This window comes from Vombatus ursinus, unplaced genomic scaffold (assembly GCF_900497805.2).
Source record: "Vombatus ursinus unplaced genomic scaffold, bare-nosed wombat genome assembly UNPS02014818.1, whole genome shotgun sequence".
Lineage (NCBI taxonomy): Eukaryota > Metazoa > Chordata > Mammalia > Diprotodontia > Vombatidae > Vombatus > Vombatus ursinus.
The window spans coordinates 48,069,183-48,084,509 of NW_020954596.1; the positions used below are offsets into that span (position 1 = coordinate 48,069,183).

General features: G+C 35.0%; 1 protein-coding gene across 6 annotated transcripts in view; it reads left to right on the forward strand.

Annotated features, from left to right (window-relative positions):
* The window catches only part of KLHL5 (kelch like family member 5), a 127,340-nt gene that overhangs the window by 35,897 nt on the left and 76,116 nt on the right, over window positions 1-15,327 (forward strand). For 3 of the 6 annotated variants that reach the window (XM_027836158.1, XM_027836157.1, XM_027836159.1), the window contains exon 1: window positions 10,786-11,168. The exons of 2 other annotated variants lie outside the window; for them this stretch is intronic. In XM_027836158.1, coding sequence (XP_027691959.1) covers window positions 10,786-11,168 — 383 coding nt within the window. Of the gene's footprint in view, window positions 1-10,785; window positions 11,169-15,327 lie in introns of those variants that run through there. One more of the 6 variants, XM_027836162.1, reaches the window with a different exon arrangement.

Here is a 15,327-nt window from a genome sequence, read left to right on the forward strand (position 1 = left end):
CAGAGGAGTATCTCCTTCTTTCTCTTTCCCTGAACTCAAAAAAAACTTAATCAGGAATTGCCTTTTGTCTTCCGAATCAGGTGCAAATGGACATATCCTTCACTTCTTAACAAGAGGTATAGACAAGCAAAATATCAGAACAAAGGCAAGCTCAGCTCATCCAATTGATTAGGGAACTTCCCTGGTCTTCTCTTTCCACTAAGATTGTAGTCAAAAGAAAAGATAAACCCTATGACAAAATTGTGCAGTAGAATCATAGAATAGCTATCAAATCGTTATTAAAATGTAGGAAAAGGTGTGGTTTTGCAGTATCCTCCGCCTCATCTTTTTAGTCATGAAGACTAGAATCATACAATGTCCTTTCCTTAAAGTTACACCTTGTTTCCACAGTGTAGTACCTGTATAAATTGTTCTGGTCCTGCTCCCTTTCCCTTTACTTCGATTCGTGCATGTCATTCCAGGTTTCTCTGAAATTGTCCTTTTCATCATTTCTTATGGTACAGTCAAAATTCCATCATATTTATATACCATAATTCATACAGCCATTCCCCAGTTGATGGGCACCAGCTTAATTTTTAGTTCTTTGCCTCTACAAAAAGAGCTGCTATAAATATTTTTGTATATGTGAAAGCTCATTTTCAAAGGGTTTTGCTGGAGCTTGTTTGATTGAGGTAAATGGAATCAAGGTATTAATGGCCTGGGATCACAGATCATATGATTAAAGCTTAGGAAGCTATCAAGTTCAGCTCTCCCCACCTCCCAATTTTAAAACTGAGGAAACAGAGCCAGGGAAGGTAAACCTCTTCAGAGAGAGATTTTTTTTTATTATATATTTATTTTATTTTAATAGAGTCCTCCTAGTAAAGGTAATCAATGCATAAATGCAAAAGAATGAATCTTTTAGGGTAGAATTTCAAGCACTGTTACATCTACCAAGTACAGGAATTATTTTTTACTATTTTTAGTATTTATACTTCAAATACACATTTATCACTATCTTTGACCAATCAGTAAGATCAGCCTAGTATCCAAGTCCTATGCTTCATCTAAACCTTCTTAACCGTCTATCCAAGGACTATTCAGTATTCATCTGAAAGAATTTTAGGTTGTGAAGATCTTTGTATAATTTTTTTTAAGTCCAAGTACTTAGTTCTACCATTTCTACATTTACTCAATGACTATGCTGGCCATATTCTCAGTACAGTCTTGCTTTATACTGTGTATGAGTAACATTAAGAAACCAGAGCCTTGTTCTTTTTCCTAGGTATTAAAGAGCCATTCTAGCAGCCTTCTAGAGTTATGCAATGTTGTTGGTTTTGCTGTTATTTTCATATATGAACTAGATTGTGGGTCCCAGACCATTTCATAGAACTATCCTGTTAAAAGAGCTGCTCTACAAATTTCAGAGGTTTTGCAACCTAAAGTGCTGGCATTTTAATCTGAGTGGATGCGGACTTTCCTGGGATTTTATACTTAGTGATTCTTTGCTGAAAGAAAACTCCCCCATTAGCTAGATTGGGATCAGATTCAACCTGAAGTGTGGAAAAACTAGGCCCTTTACCTATATGGTATGATTTAAGGAACACCCAGAAAATCCCGTTACTCCAAAATATCTTCCTCAAAATATTTGAAATTCTTCATTTCATTTTATCACATTGACTGAAATTCTGAAATGTAATATTAATAACATATATTAATTTCAGTTTGAGGTACTAGGAATGACAGATTGCATGATGTAGAAAGGAAAAGAAAAGAATTTTCTTTCACTTTCCTGAGCTCAAGGCAGATCCTAGACAGAAATTTGAAGCCAACATGATTTATCTTTGGCATTCATAAATCTTTTTGTTATTCTTCTTTCTTAGCTATTGGTGCTCTTTTCTACCTCACCACCAGATGCCCAAATTTGAAGTCAGAATACTTAGTTTGAGTTCTTTCTCTGCTTAGTAGGACAATTATAATTCACTTAACCTCTTTGATCCTTATTTAGAAATTGGGATGATAATACTTGTATATTTGTTGTTGTAGTTCAGTCGTTTTAGTCGTGTCTAAGTCTTTGTGATTCCATGTGGGGTTTACTTGGCAAAAATACTGGAGTGGTTTGCCATTTCCTTCTCCAGCTCATTTTACAGATGAGGAAATTGAGGCAAACAGGGTTAAGTGACTTGGCCAAGGTCACACAGCTAATAAATGTTTGAGTCTGGATTTGAACTCATGAAAATGAGTCTTTCCAACTTTAGGGCCAGTACTCTATCCACTATTCCACCTAGCTGCCCAATACTTGTACTACTTACCCCAAATTATTATAGGGAAGATTGAATAAGATGATGTAAGATAAGTACGTTTTAGCCTTATATCAGTGTTAGCTATTAACTTTATGCTGTTCTGATCCCTTCATCACAAGGAAGGAAGGAAACAAGCTTTTATTAAGTATTTACGCATTAGGTACTGTGCTAAGGTATTACAAATATCTCATTTAATTCTCACAGTAATCCTGGGAGGTAGGTTCTATTGTTATCCTCATTTTACAGTTGAGGAAACTGAGGCAGACAGGGATTAAATGACTTGCCATGGGTCACACAGCTAGTAAGTATCTGAAGCCAGATTAGAATCCAGGTCTTCCTGACTCCAGGCCTGTCATCTCTCTACTGTGCAGCAGAGCTGCCTTACCCAGACCTTTCCTTTTCCTGAAAGTGTACAGTTCTCCAAAGACTTTTATTTCCTTAGCTAGGTTTTAGGGAGAAAACAGTCTACAGTCAGTCTTCATCTTCTGCAGGGGTAACATTTCTCAAAAATGACACAAAAGCAAAAAAAATGCAAATGTTAATACATTGAAACTATGGGAAATAAAGGGTTAGATTTCTGCGACCACAAAAAAATTAATCTTTCACTAGAGATTGCTGAAAATACACTTTCTGCATACAATTCTTTATAACAAAACATTAATTCTGGTAACATGCACTTTTCTTAATACAGTAACTGTGAAATAACCCATAAAATTGCAGTACACAAAATAAAATTGGTAACGTGCAAAACATTTTTTCTCACTAGTAATTGCCTAGAATTCTGTGACTTTTTATGCTCATATTTCAATTAAAAAATTGAGTTCAGACAATATTCACTTTTCATAACACTTGAAGTCTAAAGTACCATAAATACTTTCCTCCTTTATGCAGATATAGTGAATCATTGATTCATTAATACCAAACTCACAGCCTGACACTCACCCCAGGCAATCAGGCCTGAAGTTTATTTAACACTTGTTTTCTCACTAAGCCACATCACTGACTTTGCACACTTGGACTTGGAGCCCAAAGGACCTGCACTATGCTTTGGGGGCATAATTACAATACAAAACTTGAGTTTTAAGAGCAAATAATGGAAATATACCACGGATGCACAGCAAGCTCTTCACAAGGGTAGGGTGAGTAAGAACAGTGAAGGGCCTAGGAGGACACCAGCTGCTTCACAAACTTGTGCTCCTTACACCTCTCATTTTTTACTCTGCTGCACATAGCCATACAAATAAATGCAGGTGCCAATGCAAAAGCGAAAATGAGGTTACTAATAAAATCACAGGAATGCTTGAAGATGTGTAAGTTGAATGCATGAATGTTGAGAATTGACTGTAATTAATTTATACCAAGATGTGAGTGAGAGTTGTCTATTTAATTCTCTCAGAGGTACTAGCACTTTTAAAAAGGATCCATTTATTCAAGTGAATCTCTCATTGGTGAAGTTTCACTTAATGCAACAAAGTTAACCAAAGATTTTCAGGTGTTGTGGAAGAGATATTTGGGGACAGCAGAGCTACTCTAAAACATAGGTAGATGCTTGGCAGTCTACCTCTGAGACCAGATCCTTTAAACTGTTTTTGATATTATAGCCTCTTTCCTTTTACCATTTCTCAAGAACCCATAGTCTCTAAAAGCTCTAAGTTTTTCAGAAATTCTGCCCTCCTTTTCTACCTCTCCCTACTATTTCCAGTCTACATGGGTGTCCTTGGGATCACACTTGAATTTTCCACATCTCCTTTGGTGAAATGGAAGAATAAGGGAGAGACAGAGATGAATACAAAAGTTCTAGTAAGAACAGGGCAGCAGCATTAGTAGATCTGGAGACCGGGTTCCAAGGACAATACTAGAACCTGAGGGGATTCCAAGGAGGGTTAGTATTGCATGATTGGTTTTTAGACATCATATAGCCTGTGACCAGACTTGTACTCAAAGCCTTTCCATCTTGGTGTGATCTGCTAGAGTTTGTATTCCATCAGCATGACTTTCAAAAACTCGGGGTCACTTTTACAACAAGATGAGGCATGATAACAGGACTTTATTGTGACCACAGAGAGGGGTAACATGATCAGCAAACTTAAAACTAAAATTGCTTTCTCTAAACCATATTAGCCGCTAACCTCTCCACCCTACCCCAAAAGTAACTGCACCAGGTAGAGTAATGACAGTTAGATGCTGTTAAAGGGTCCCCTTAGCTTTTTTTTAAGTTGCCGTATTTTCCAGAAACACTGGACCCAGAGCATTCAGGAGGCCCTGAATGTGTCAAGGACGAAGCCCCTACACTACACCCCTCCTCCCACCACAGCTGACATAATTTATTGTTTGCACACCAACCTGGAATGTCTGTGTATCCTTGGGAGGCAAAATAGGTGCCAGCCAAGCTGGGGAAATGCTTGTGCAACTGGGGTCCTTTGCAGATAAATAGATCCTCCTATTTTTATAGTCTAGCAGTTCCCAAGGGAAAAGAATATGACTTTTGCCACTGGCTTGCTTCTCTCCTTTAGAAGAAGTTACTGAACCTTTCCCCTCCCATGCCACGTCCCTTCCTATTTTCTCCCTTTTTTTGTACTGTCATAAATATGCCAACTTCTGTAAGAACTTTGAACTCATCGGGTTCCACATGCATGTTCATTTCTCTTGTAATAAACCAGCTTTTCAAATAAGTCTCATGACATGATTGCCTGATGACAATACACAGGAGAAAGAAGACAGAAACGTAGCATGATAAAAAAAATTTTATGAATTAACACTGGCAAACTCGAGTACTTAAAGTGCTTACTCAGTGTCCACCTTCCTATAAACATCAGCCTCTTTGTGCCTCCTAGAGAACAAATTAACCTAGAGGTTTATACAGGGGCCTATCATGGGATGTCTACTGTTGGAATGACTCTGCCCAATCATCCCTGCCTTTCTCTTCATCCCACAAGAAGTAGCAGATATTGATTCTGCGCAGCCATGTCTAGCTAAAGTAGAGGAGAAATCAGTCTGAAAGCATGTTACCTTTTGATTGGGGTACCACCACCTTAGGTTAGCACCACCTACCCAACTCACCTATTTTCCTGGTACACTACAAGAACTGAGAGATTCTAAATTGGAGGGAAAAAAAAACACAGCTCTAGAATTTAAAACCAAAACACTTATGGCGTTACCTAAATGCAAACATAAAAGAATATATGTATTTTGAAGCACCACATGGTGTCTTTACAAAAAGAGGAATTACAAATCTAGAAAAGCAGAAGTACTAAACACATCCTTTACTCACTATTGTGTAATAAAAATAGTAATTAGTACAAGGAACAGAAGCGGAAAGTTCAGATCCAAATGGAAACTTCATAATGGCATCATGGATAATAAGTAGATGAAAAAAACAAATTGTAGATAAATAATTATGTAAAAAATAATGAGTAGACAACATACCAAATGGGGGGGATATAACTCAAGCCTATCCTCAGTTGAAACATTATATCCCTGAGAACATACATTAATAAAAAATTAATAACATAGATGTGAAGTTTTAAATATTAGAAAAAATTTCCGTATTAGTCATGTTCTGCGGGGTGGGGGGGGAAGCATAGCAAAATATAAAGAAAAAAATATGCTTGAATCTGCATTGAGACCATCAGTTCTCTATCTGGAGGTGGATAGCATTTTTCATCCTTAGTCCTTTGTAGTTCTGGTGGATCATTGTATTTAGAGCAGAGTTACTAAATCTTTCACAGTTTAATATCTTTACAATATTGCTGTTAACTGTGTACTTTGTTCTCTTGGTTCTGCTCACTTCACTCTAAATCAGTTCATATAAGTCTTCCTATCTTGTTTCTGAAATCATCCCCTTCATTTCTTACAGCACAATAGTATGGAAAATAGTTTGGCAGAAATTAGATTTAGATAAAAATTTTACACCATAGACCACAATAAGCTCAAAATGGATCTATGACCTAGGTCATACAATTTTTTAAAAAATTGGAGAGTACCAACTCAAGTGTCTTTCACATTTATGACCAGAGCATTAGTTCTTAACTAATAAGAAATATAGGTGGTCACAAAAGATAAAATAGGTAATTTTTATTCCATGAAATTGAAAAGGTTTTGCATGAACAAAATTAATGAAAATAGGTTAAAAAGGGGAGTAGTCAACTGGGGAAAAAATCTTTCATTCAACTATCTCTGATAAGGGTCTTGTTTGTGTATATGTGTCTTTATATATGCAACTATCAGCAATACATAGGAACAAAAACTATTTATCCAATAGTAGGAAAGTGATCAAAGGATATGACAATTCTCAGAAGAATTGCAAACAACGATATGAAAGTTTATTTCAACTCACAAATAATAATAGAGATGCAAATCAAAACAGTTCTGAGGTTTTACCTCACTCAGCAGATTGGCAGCGATGACAAAAGAATGGGACTAGTCAATGTCAAAGACATTGGGGAAAGATGGGCACACTAATGCTTTTTTAGAACTATGAACTAAGTCACTTATTCTGGAAAGCAATATGGAACTATACAAAAAATATGACAAAAATGTCTATGCCCACTGCTAGGCATATATCCCAAGAAGGTCAATGGTTAAAAAAAAATGAAAGGTCATATAGGCACCAAAATATTTTTAGTAGCAGAGAACTATAAGCAAAGTAGATACATGTCTATTAGAAAATAGCTAAACAAAGTGCGGTATGTAAGTGTAATGAATGATTACTAAGTTATAATGAATAACATGACATACAGAAAAGTATGGTAAGACATAAACTGATGCAAAATGAAGTGAGCAACCCAATTATATGCCAGTAAATCTGACTATCCAAGTGAAATGGATTAATATTTATAAAAATATAAATTAACCAAACTAACAGAAGAAGAAATAGAATAAACAACCTATCTTATAAAAAGAAATTGAACAAGCCATAAATGAGCCTCCTGTGAAAAAATCCCTAGGACCAGATGGATTTAAAAGTGAATTCTGCCAAACATTTAAGGAACAATTAATTGCAATGTTATATAAACTGTATGGGAAAAAAATAGGTAAAGAAGGAATCCTACCAAATTCCTTTTATGACACAAATATAGTTTTGATACCTAAACCAAAGAAAGCAAAATCAGAAAGAAAACTATAGGCTGATTTTCATAATGTTATATTGATGCAAAAATTTTAAATAAAATACTAGCAAAGAGATTTCAGCAACATTTCACAAAGATTATGCAAAAAATCAGACAAAATACAACATTCATTTCTATGAAAAATAATAGAAAGCATAGGAATAAATGGAGCTTTTCTTAAAATGATTAGTTTATCTCTCTAAAACCAAGAGCATGCATTATCTGTAATGGGGATAAACTAGAAGCATTTCCAATAAGATCAGGGGTGGAGGAAGGATGTCCATTATCATCACTGTTATTCAATATTGTATTAGAAATGCCAGCTATAGCAATAGAACAAGAAAAAGAAATTGAAGGAATAATAATAGGCAATGAAGAAAGAAAATTATCACTCTTTGCAGATGATATGATTAATATTATTAGAGAACCCTAGAAAATCACCTAAGAGAACTAGCTGAAACAATTCACAACCTTAGCAAAGTTGCAGGATATAAAGTAAACCCACATAAATCATCATGGAGTCAGGAGATCTAATTATGATGGGTCACTTCTGTTATTCAGACATCTACTGGAGCACTCTTTCTGCCCAAAGCCAAGTAAATATTAATTCTTGACTTGCCTTAATAATAATTTCACCTTTCAAAAGGTAGAGGAAGTGACCAGGGATTTACTATTCTGAACTTTGTTCTAATGAATAAGGAAGAGCTAATTAGTTGTTGGAGTTGAAACAATGGAATTCTTATGAGAGAAAATTAAGTGGAGGCACCTATTATATATGGAAGTCTTGCCACAGAAGGGAGGAGAGACATGGGATGATAACTAATAAAGATGGACAGATCAAGTAAGGAGGAAATGAAGATTAGCAAGAGAGTAGGGATGCTAGAGGGGAATTCTGCTGGAGCAGATCATTTATGCATTGAGAAGGATTGCAGGTTGCCTTGGCAAGGAAAAGGGCCACCTTTTCATGTTAGACGGGAATGAAAGGAGATAATAAAGCAGTAGAAGGCATCTTAGTCATGTGACATGAGCAAAAAGGGGTAGAAAATGCTCAGTAAATGGCCTCAATTATTTCAGTGAAATAGGAGGAAAGATTCTCAGGTTAACAAGTATGAAATGGGGGAGAGATCCCACCTGTATATGCCTAGGCTTTCCTGTCCTTTTCTGCCATGAATTCTAAGATGGAATAGTCCTTTCTCCCATAAGAATTCCATTGTTTCTTTCACGTAAGAATAAATTTCCTGGGGGCAGCTAGGTTGTGCAGTGGATAGTGCACCGGCCTGGAAGTCAGGAGGACCTGAGTTCAAATCTGGCCTCAGACCAAACACTTGACACTTACTAGCTGTGTGACCCTGGGCAAGTCACTTAACCCCAACTGCCTTTGAAAAAAAAAAAAGAATAAATTTCCTAAGAAATAAAGCTATTTAAAAAACAAACTGGGTTGTTTCAGGACATAGTGGCTTCCTCGTTGCTAAAGGATTTATTGCTCTCATAAGCTTCCATCACTGAGTTAACATTTCTATGCAGATGATTCACATATCTATATATCCAACCCTATTCTTTCTCCTAAGCTCCAGTCCTGTATCACCAACTGCTTTTTGGATATCTTGATTTTCATAGGCATCTCAAATTCAGCATGTCCAAAATAGAATTCATTATCTTTCCCTTCCAAATCCTCCTTTCTTCAGAACTTTCATGTTACAATCAAGACCATCGTCTTAACTAAGCTTACAACTTGGTGTCATTCTGGACTCCTCACCCTCACTCATTCCACATATCTAAACAGTTGCCAAGTCTTGCTGCTATCTTCACAACATCTTTTATATTCACCCTCCCCCATACACACTGCCTTCACCCTGGTGCAGGGCCTCCTCACCTCACACATGAGTGCAGGTCTCACCATGTCACACACATACATAATCAGTAAATTCCAGTGGCTCCCTATTACCTGTTGTTGTTCAGTCATTTCAACTATGTCCAGCTCTCTGTGATCCCATTCGGGGTTTTTTTAAGAGTAGTTTGCCATTTCCTTCTCTAGCTCATTTTACAGATGAGGAAATTGAGGCAAACAGTGACTTGCCTAGAGTCACACAGCTAGTCAGTGTCTGAGGCCAGATTTGAACTCAGAAAGATGAGTTTTCTCAACTTTAGGTCCAGCACTTTATGCATTAATCCACCTGATATAAAATAATCTGTGTTTGGCTTTTAAAGCCCTTTACCACCAATCTCCTTCCTACCTTTCCAGTTTTCTTATGCCTTACCCCACTTCAGTTAACCTAAGATCCAGAGACACTAGCAGTCTTGCTGTTCTTAGTACATGACATTCTGCCTCCTAATTCAGTGTCTTTTCATTGGCTGTCTTATGTTTTGGAATGCTCTGCTTTCTGTCTTCCTTGGCTTTTTTCAAGACTAAGCTCAAATCCCAGCTTTCAAGAGAAGCCTTTGCCAGTTCCATCTCCTGCCTCCCATCCCTCTCTCTATACTCCCTTTGCTAGTTTCTTCCTTTGAGTTACCTCCTATTTACACTCTGTGTCATGTTTGTACATAAATGTTTGCATGTTGGTTTCCTCCTTTAGAATGTGAACTCCTTGAGGACAGGAATAGTGTTTTTGCCATGCTTTGCATCTCCAGTGCTTAGCACAGTGCCTGGCACATGTTTCATGCTTAATGCTTGTTGTTATTGTTGTTGTTGATGATGATGATGATGATGATGATGATGATGATGATGATGATGATTTTTTAAAAAGAAGTCACAACCTTTATGGGCCTCAGTTTCTTTGTCTGTAAAGTAAAGGCGTTAGACTAGATCTCCAAGGTACCTGCCAGATTTAAATTCTATTATCTGAAAGTATTTTGAAATACTATGCCTTTGTGTAAGATATTTGTTAGTGTAAAGGAAATTACTGTCAAATAAATTTCCTGTGTCAGCAATAAAAGAGTTAACAGAGTAAGCTGTAGAGATTGAGATACATCATAGGAATTGTGCTCTCTGTCTCTGTGGTTTAAGAAAGGGAGCTGGTGTTCTGCATTTGAAAGGACTTTAATGAATGCTGTCAGTGTTTGTGGAAGCTAATGGTCAGTACTGAAAAGGAGAGTAATAGAAAATTCTCTGGCTATTTCTGTATAGGCTAAGGAGAGTTTTCTTTGACTGATTGGGACTGCCCTACCTTCTCTCTCTTTCTCTTCTTTTTCTCATTATCCTTTGTTCTTTGTAGCTTGACATAGTGTTATGAAAGCAAATTCAAATTCATGTGTGAATGAAATTTGTTTTCCTCCAGATTTGCTTGCGGTAGACAGCAGAGCATGTGCTTTTCTTGTCTTGGTTGGATGCACAAATCTTCTTTTATGTGCAGTGCTTCTTGTCCTGTTGCCTAGACGATCATTTGCTTTTTCTGAGGATGTCTGGTTCTCGTAAAGAGTTTGATGTGAAGCAGATTTTAAAAATCAGATGGAGATGGTTTGGCCATCAGGCATCATCTCCTAATTCTACCATTGACAGCCAGCAGGGAGATTTCTGGAATCGAGGACAAACCGGAACAAATGGTGATAGAAAGTTTTTAGATCCACGTAGCCTGCAGTTACCATTGGCTTCAATTGGTTACCGAAGGTCCAGCCAACTAGATTTTCAGAATTCACCTTCTTGGCCAATGGCATCTACCTCTGAAGTCCCTGCGTTCGAGTTTACCACTGAAGATTGTGAAGGTGCACATTGGCTTGATAGACCAGAAGTAGATGATGGAACTAGTGAAGAAGAAAATGAATCTGATACCAGTTCATGCAGGTTAATGATTATTTTCTTATGTTAAAAGTTGCTATTTCTTTGCTAATGTTTAAAATACTTTAGTATTTATTATTTAATATATATGTTTATAGAAAAAACAGAAATATGTTGATAAAAACATATAGCTTTTTGATAGGACAAATGAATATGGCATTAAAAATTTATATTTCCCTATAAAATTATAAAAGAAGCAGGTAGTACATTCACTTATTTAATAATTTTTATATACAGCATGCATGTTTTGAAATATCTTTATATATTTCATATAACTCATGTCCATAATTAACTTAGATTTGTCAATGCCTTGAAATTTTATAGTAGCATTTTTATATGTAGATACTTTAAATTTGTACCATGCTATTACATTTTACAGTCATAAGAAAACTATATGATCCAATTTTTAATTTCTGTGAAAATGAAAGGTTAGATATGTCATTTTTATTAGGATTATAATTCTCAATAACATTTTCATTCTGTAAAGCTGTCTTTGTCCTGTGTGTAGCTCCATAGAGATGATACAGAATATAGTAACATGTCTCTTTCTAAGATGACAGCTACTAATTCATGGTACATTTATTTTCAATACAATTTGCAGCTGATTATTGAGTGGAATGTGACATATTCTTTTAGGAGTATTTAAGGGAATATTAGGAAGGTAGCTGTTATCAGATGTTGGAAAGGGAACAAGTAAGGGGGGAAAGAACCCAAAAAAGGGTTAAAAGAAAATGAAAGGGGAAGGAGGAGAGAAGGGATGGGGGGTCAGAGTCTTGCTGTTCCTTTCATTTGCTCTCTAAGATCTTGGTTGTGTCTTTGAAATGTTTTTCTTAAAGTCATCCATTAAAGCTACTGCACTAGATTATGTAATTAACTAAAAGACTAAGACATATCTCTGATACATCTTAATTCAAAAATTCGGTTTTGGATTTTCAAAAACCTTGTCTAGAATATATTGGCTGTCATTGCAAAAGAAATGCTAAGGAACTGATAGAAAATAAGCTATTTGGCTTTTTTTTTAGCATCTCTTTACTGTAATGATACCATATGGATTTCTGCAGCATGTTTGTATGTGCTAATGGTTACATATACAGCTGAATTGTAATTATTTGTACTTTTAAGTCACTTGAACTTAAAAGGGAAAAGGGCATTATATTTTGCATAAGTAGACAGCGTATTTTAATTTTAGATTTTCTTAAATTAATTCAGTCACTTAATGTTGTAAAAAAATTTTATCTGTAAGGTTAAAGTGCTACTAATAATTTAGAGATGCAACATTTGAGTTAATATGGTTTCAATGTTTTGTATTCCTGTTAGAAACTTGTTATATTATAGAGAATAATTTATTTAATGAAAGGGTAGTAATTCATAGTTTATCTTTTTTTCCAAAATCAAATGATATTTCTTTATTTAGAAAATAATATAGTACACCATTAAAATGTAATGAAAACAATTTTTTTAGAATTTCAAGACAATGTTTTGTAAACCAAGGAAGTATATCTGTCATTATAGCTGGAAAAATTTTTAATATGTAACTTCTTCTTGAGGAGGATTAAGTATGTGTTTAATATATACATATATTTGAATAGATATGATGATTTTACCTCTCTTCCCCCAAAAATAGTTGCCATAGTTAATATGACACCCAATTAACTTCTGCTGTAATGCTACATAATGAAAAATCATCTTAATGGGACATTCTTAGAGTAATATAAAAAAAATCACTTCTTTCTGAGAGATTGGTGAATGTATTATTTAAAGCATAAGCCAGACATTTTGATTTGTGAAGAAAGTAGAGCAACAAAAAAGGAATCGTTTAAAAAGGGAATCATGTAAAAATCTAGGGAAAGTGTTTTGTTTTGTTTTGTTTTAAGAAATGAAGATTAAGTAAATCTGTATGGAGTAACTGAGTCACAGGCAGGAAGAATTCTATTCACTTTTCTAAATAAAATGCTGAGGGAGAGTTTGAACATTAATTTCCCAAAAACAAAATAAGAAAATTGAAATGAATCTCTTTACTTCTTTGAGTCACAGCCAGTTTATTTTTTAAATTTTGTTCATACCTTTTGGGTTTTTTTCCCTCACATTCATTTCTAAGTATATTCTTTTTTTCTCTTCTATCTGGTGAGCCTTCCTTTGCAAAAAAGAAAAAAAATAAATAAACAAAACTAACTGAAATATTAATCATATTTGAAATAATATATAATACTGCATACCCAAAGTTCCAACTTCTCCAACAAAAGGAGGGAAATGCATTTCTATATCTCTTCTTTGGGACCAACAGTAGTTATTATAATTATACATCTTTAATTTTCTTTTTGCTTACATTTTTTTAGCCATTATGTTTAGTTTTCCTATATCTGTTGGTTTTACTTCATAACATTTACTTTGTAACATAGCAAGTCTTCTCATATTTCTCTGAATTCTTCAGATTAATTGTTTCTTCTGGAAAAATAATATTCAGTTATACTCATGTACCACAATTTGTATAACTACTTCATAATCAATGTCTATCACTTTGTTTCCATTTCTTTTCTATCACAAAAAAGTACTACTATATATATTTTAGTTTATGATAGATCTTTTTTCTCTAGGACTCCTTGGGTGTATATTCCTAGTAGTGAAATCTCTGGGTTAAAAGGGAATAGATACTTTGATCACTTTTTCCTTATTTCAAATTGTTTTCTTACATAGTTAAACCAATTCACGGCCTCACCAACAGTTATTAGTGTACCTACCTTCCCACAGTCCTTCCAACAATCACTATTTCCATCCTAATAATTTTAATCAATTTGCTGATTGTAGGGTGAAGCTTTCAGGGTTGTCTCAGTTTACATTTCTCTTGTTAGTGTTTTAGAGCAGTCTTTCATGAGATTGTTAATAGTTTGCAAATCCTTTTTTTTTTTAAAGAACTATTTGTTCATAGCCTTTGACCATTTTTCAGTTGGTCAGTCAACCAGTCTGTTCTTCTTTATGGTTTGTGTTATGTTCTTCTTTATGGTTTGTGTTATTTCTTCTACAATGAATTTTTAGAATCTTATTCATTTACATTTAAAGTTTTAGACAACTTAGAAAAGGTCATTTTTACATTTGATGTATGTCATCTGACTCCTCGTAATTTTTCTTTTTTTTATATATGTTTAAATCACTTCATTTAATAAATATTTGTGGGGTGCTATGCTAGCACAAGGTACTATGCTAGCACAAGGATGAAAGAGACCCTTAAAAAGCTAATAACAGTGATGATAATAATAATAATAGCTAACATTTATATGGCACTTACTGTATGCCAGAGGCTAAGGGCTTTAAAAATGTTATTTCATTTGATCATCATAACAGCCCTGGGAGGGAGGTAATATTATTATCTTCATTTTATAGACAAGGAAACTGAGGCGAACAGGAATTAAGTGACTTGTTCTGTGTGGCATAGTGAGTTGTTGAGGCAGGATTTGAACTCAGGTCTTCTTGACTCTGGGCCTGGAGTGCTATCCACTGTACCACCTAGATGTTTAAATAAGATGCACACATGCACACACACACACACACACATATGATATGTTTAATATTTGTTTAAAATATTTGTTTAAAAATATGTTTATATCCCATATCCCTCTGGTACCAAGTAGAATGTACTATCATAATATAGAGAGAGGCAAAGTATTGTGGCTTTCTAAGAAGAGGGAGTACTTTCTGCAGTAAATAATCTTCCTTTCATCCCTAGTCTTTTTCAAGAGAAAAGAGTTTTTAATGGTATCCTCTTTTTGCTGTCATTATTTAATTGGTTGAGCAAATCTCTTAGGGGTTGCCTCTCTACTATACACAAACCTACACTCCGTCACTGTTAATGTAAAAGAACACACACATCTTCATCTGATGTTCAGTCCAATTTTTATACATGCTTTTAGAAGAATTTACTTTGATACATAATATCTGTAAAGACTAGAAATAACTTTCCATAATAAATTTTTGTTTGAGAGCACTGTGAATTGAGATTCTATTTTTTTCAGATATATTAATGTCTTGAGCATTTGTTATTTAGTCATTTGTATTCTAAGAAATGTCATTTACTTAATGCCTGGTGCTTAGGCCAACTGTCCTAAGCAACTGGGAATGAGGGAGTGGGGAGAGGTAGGTAATGATTCTACACCATTCAAAGAAAACCAAA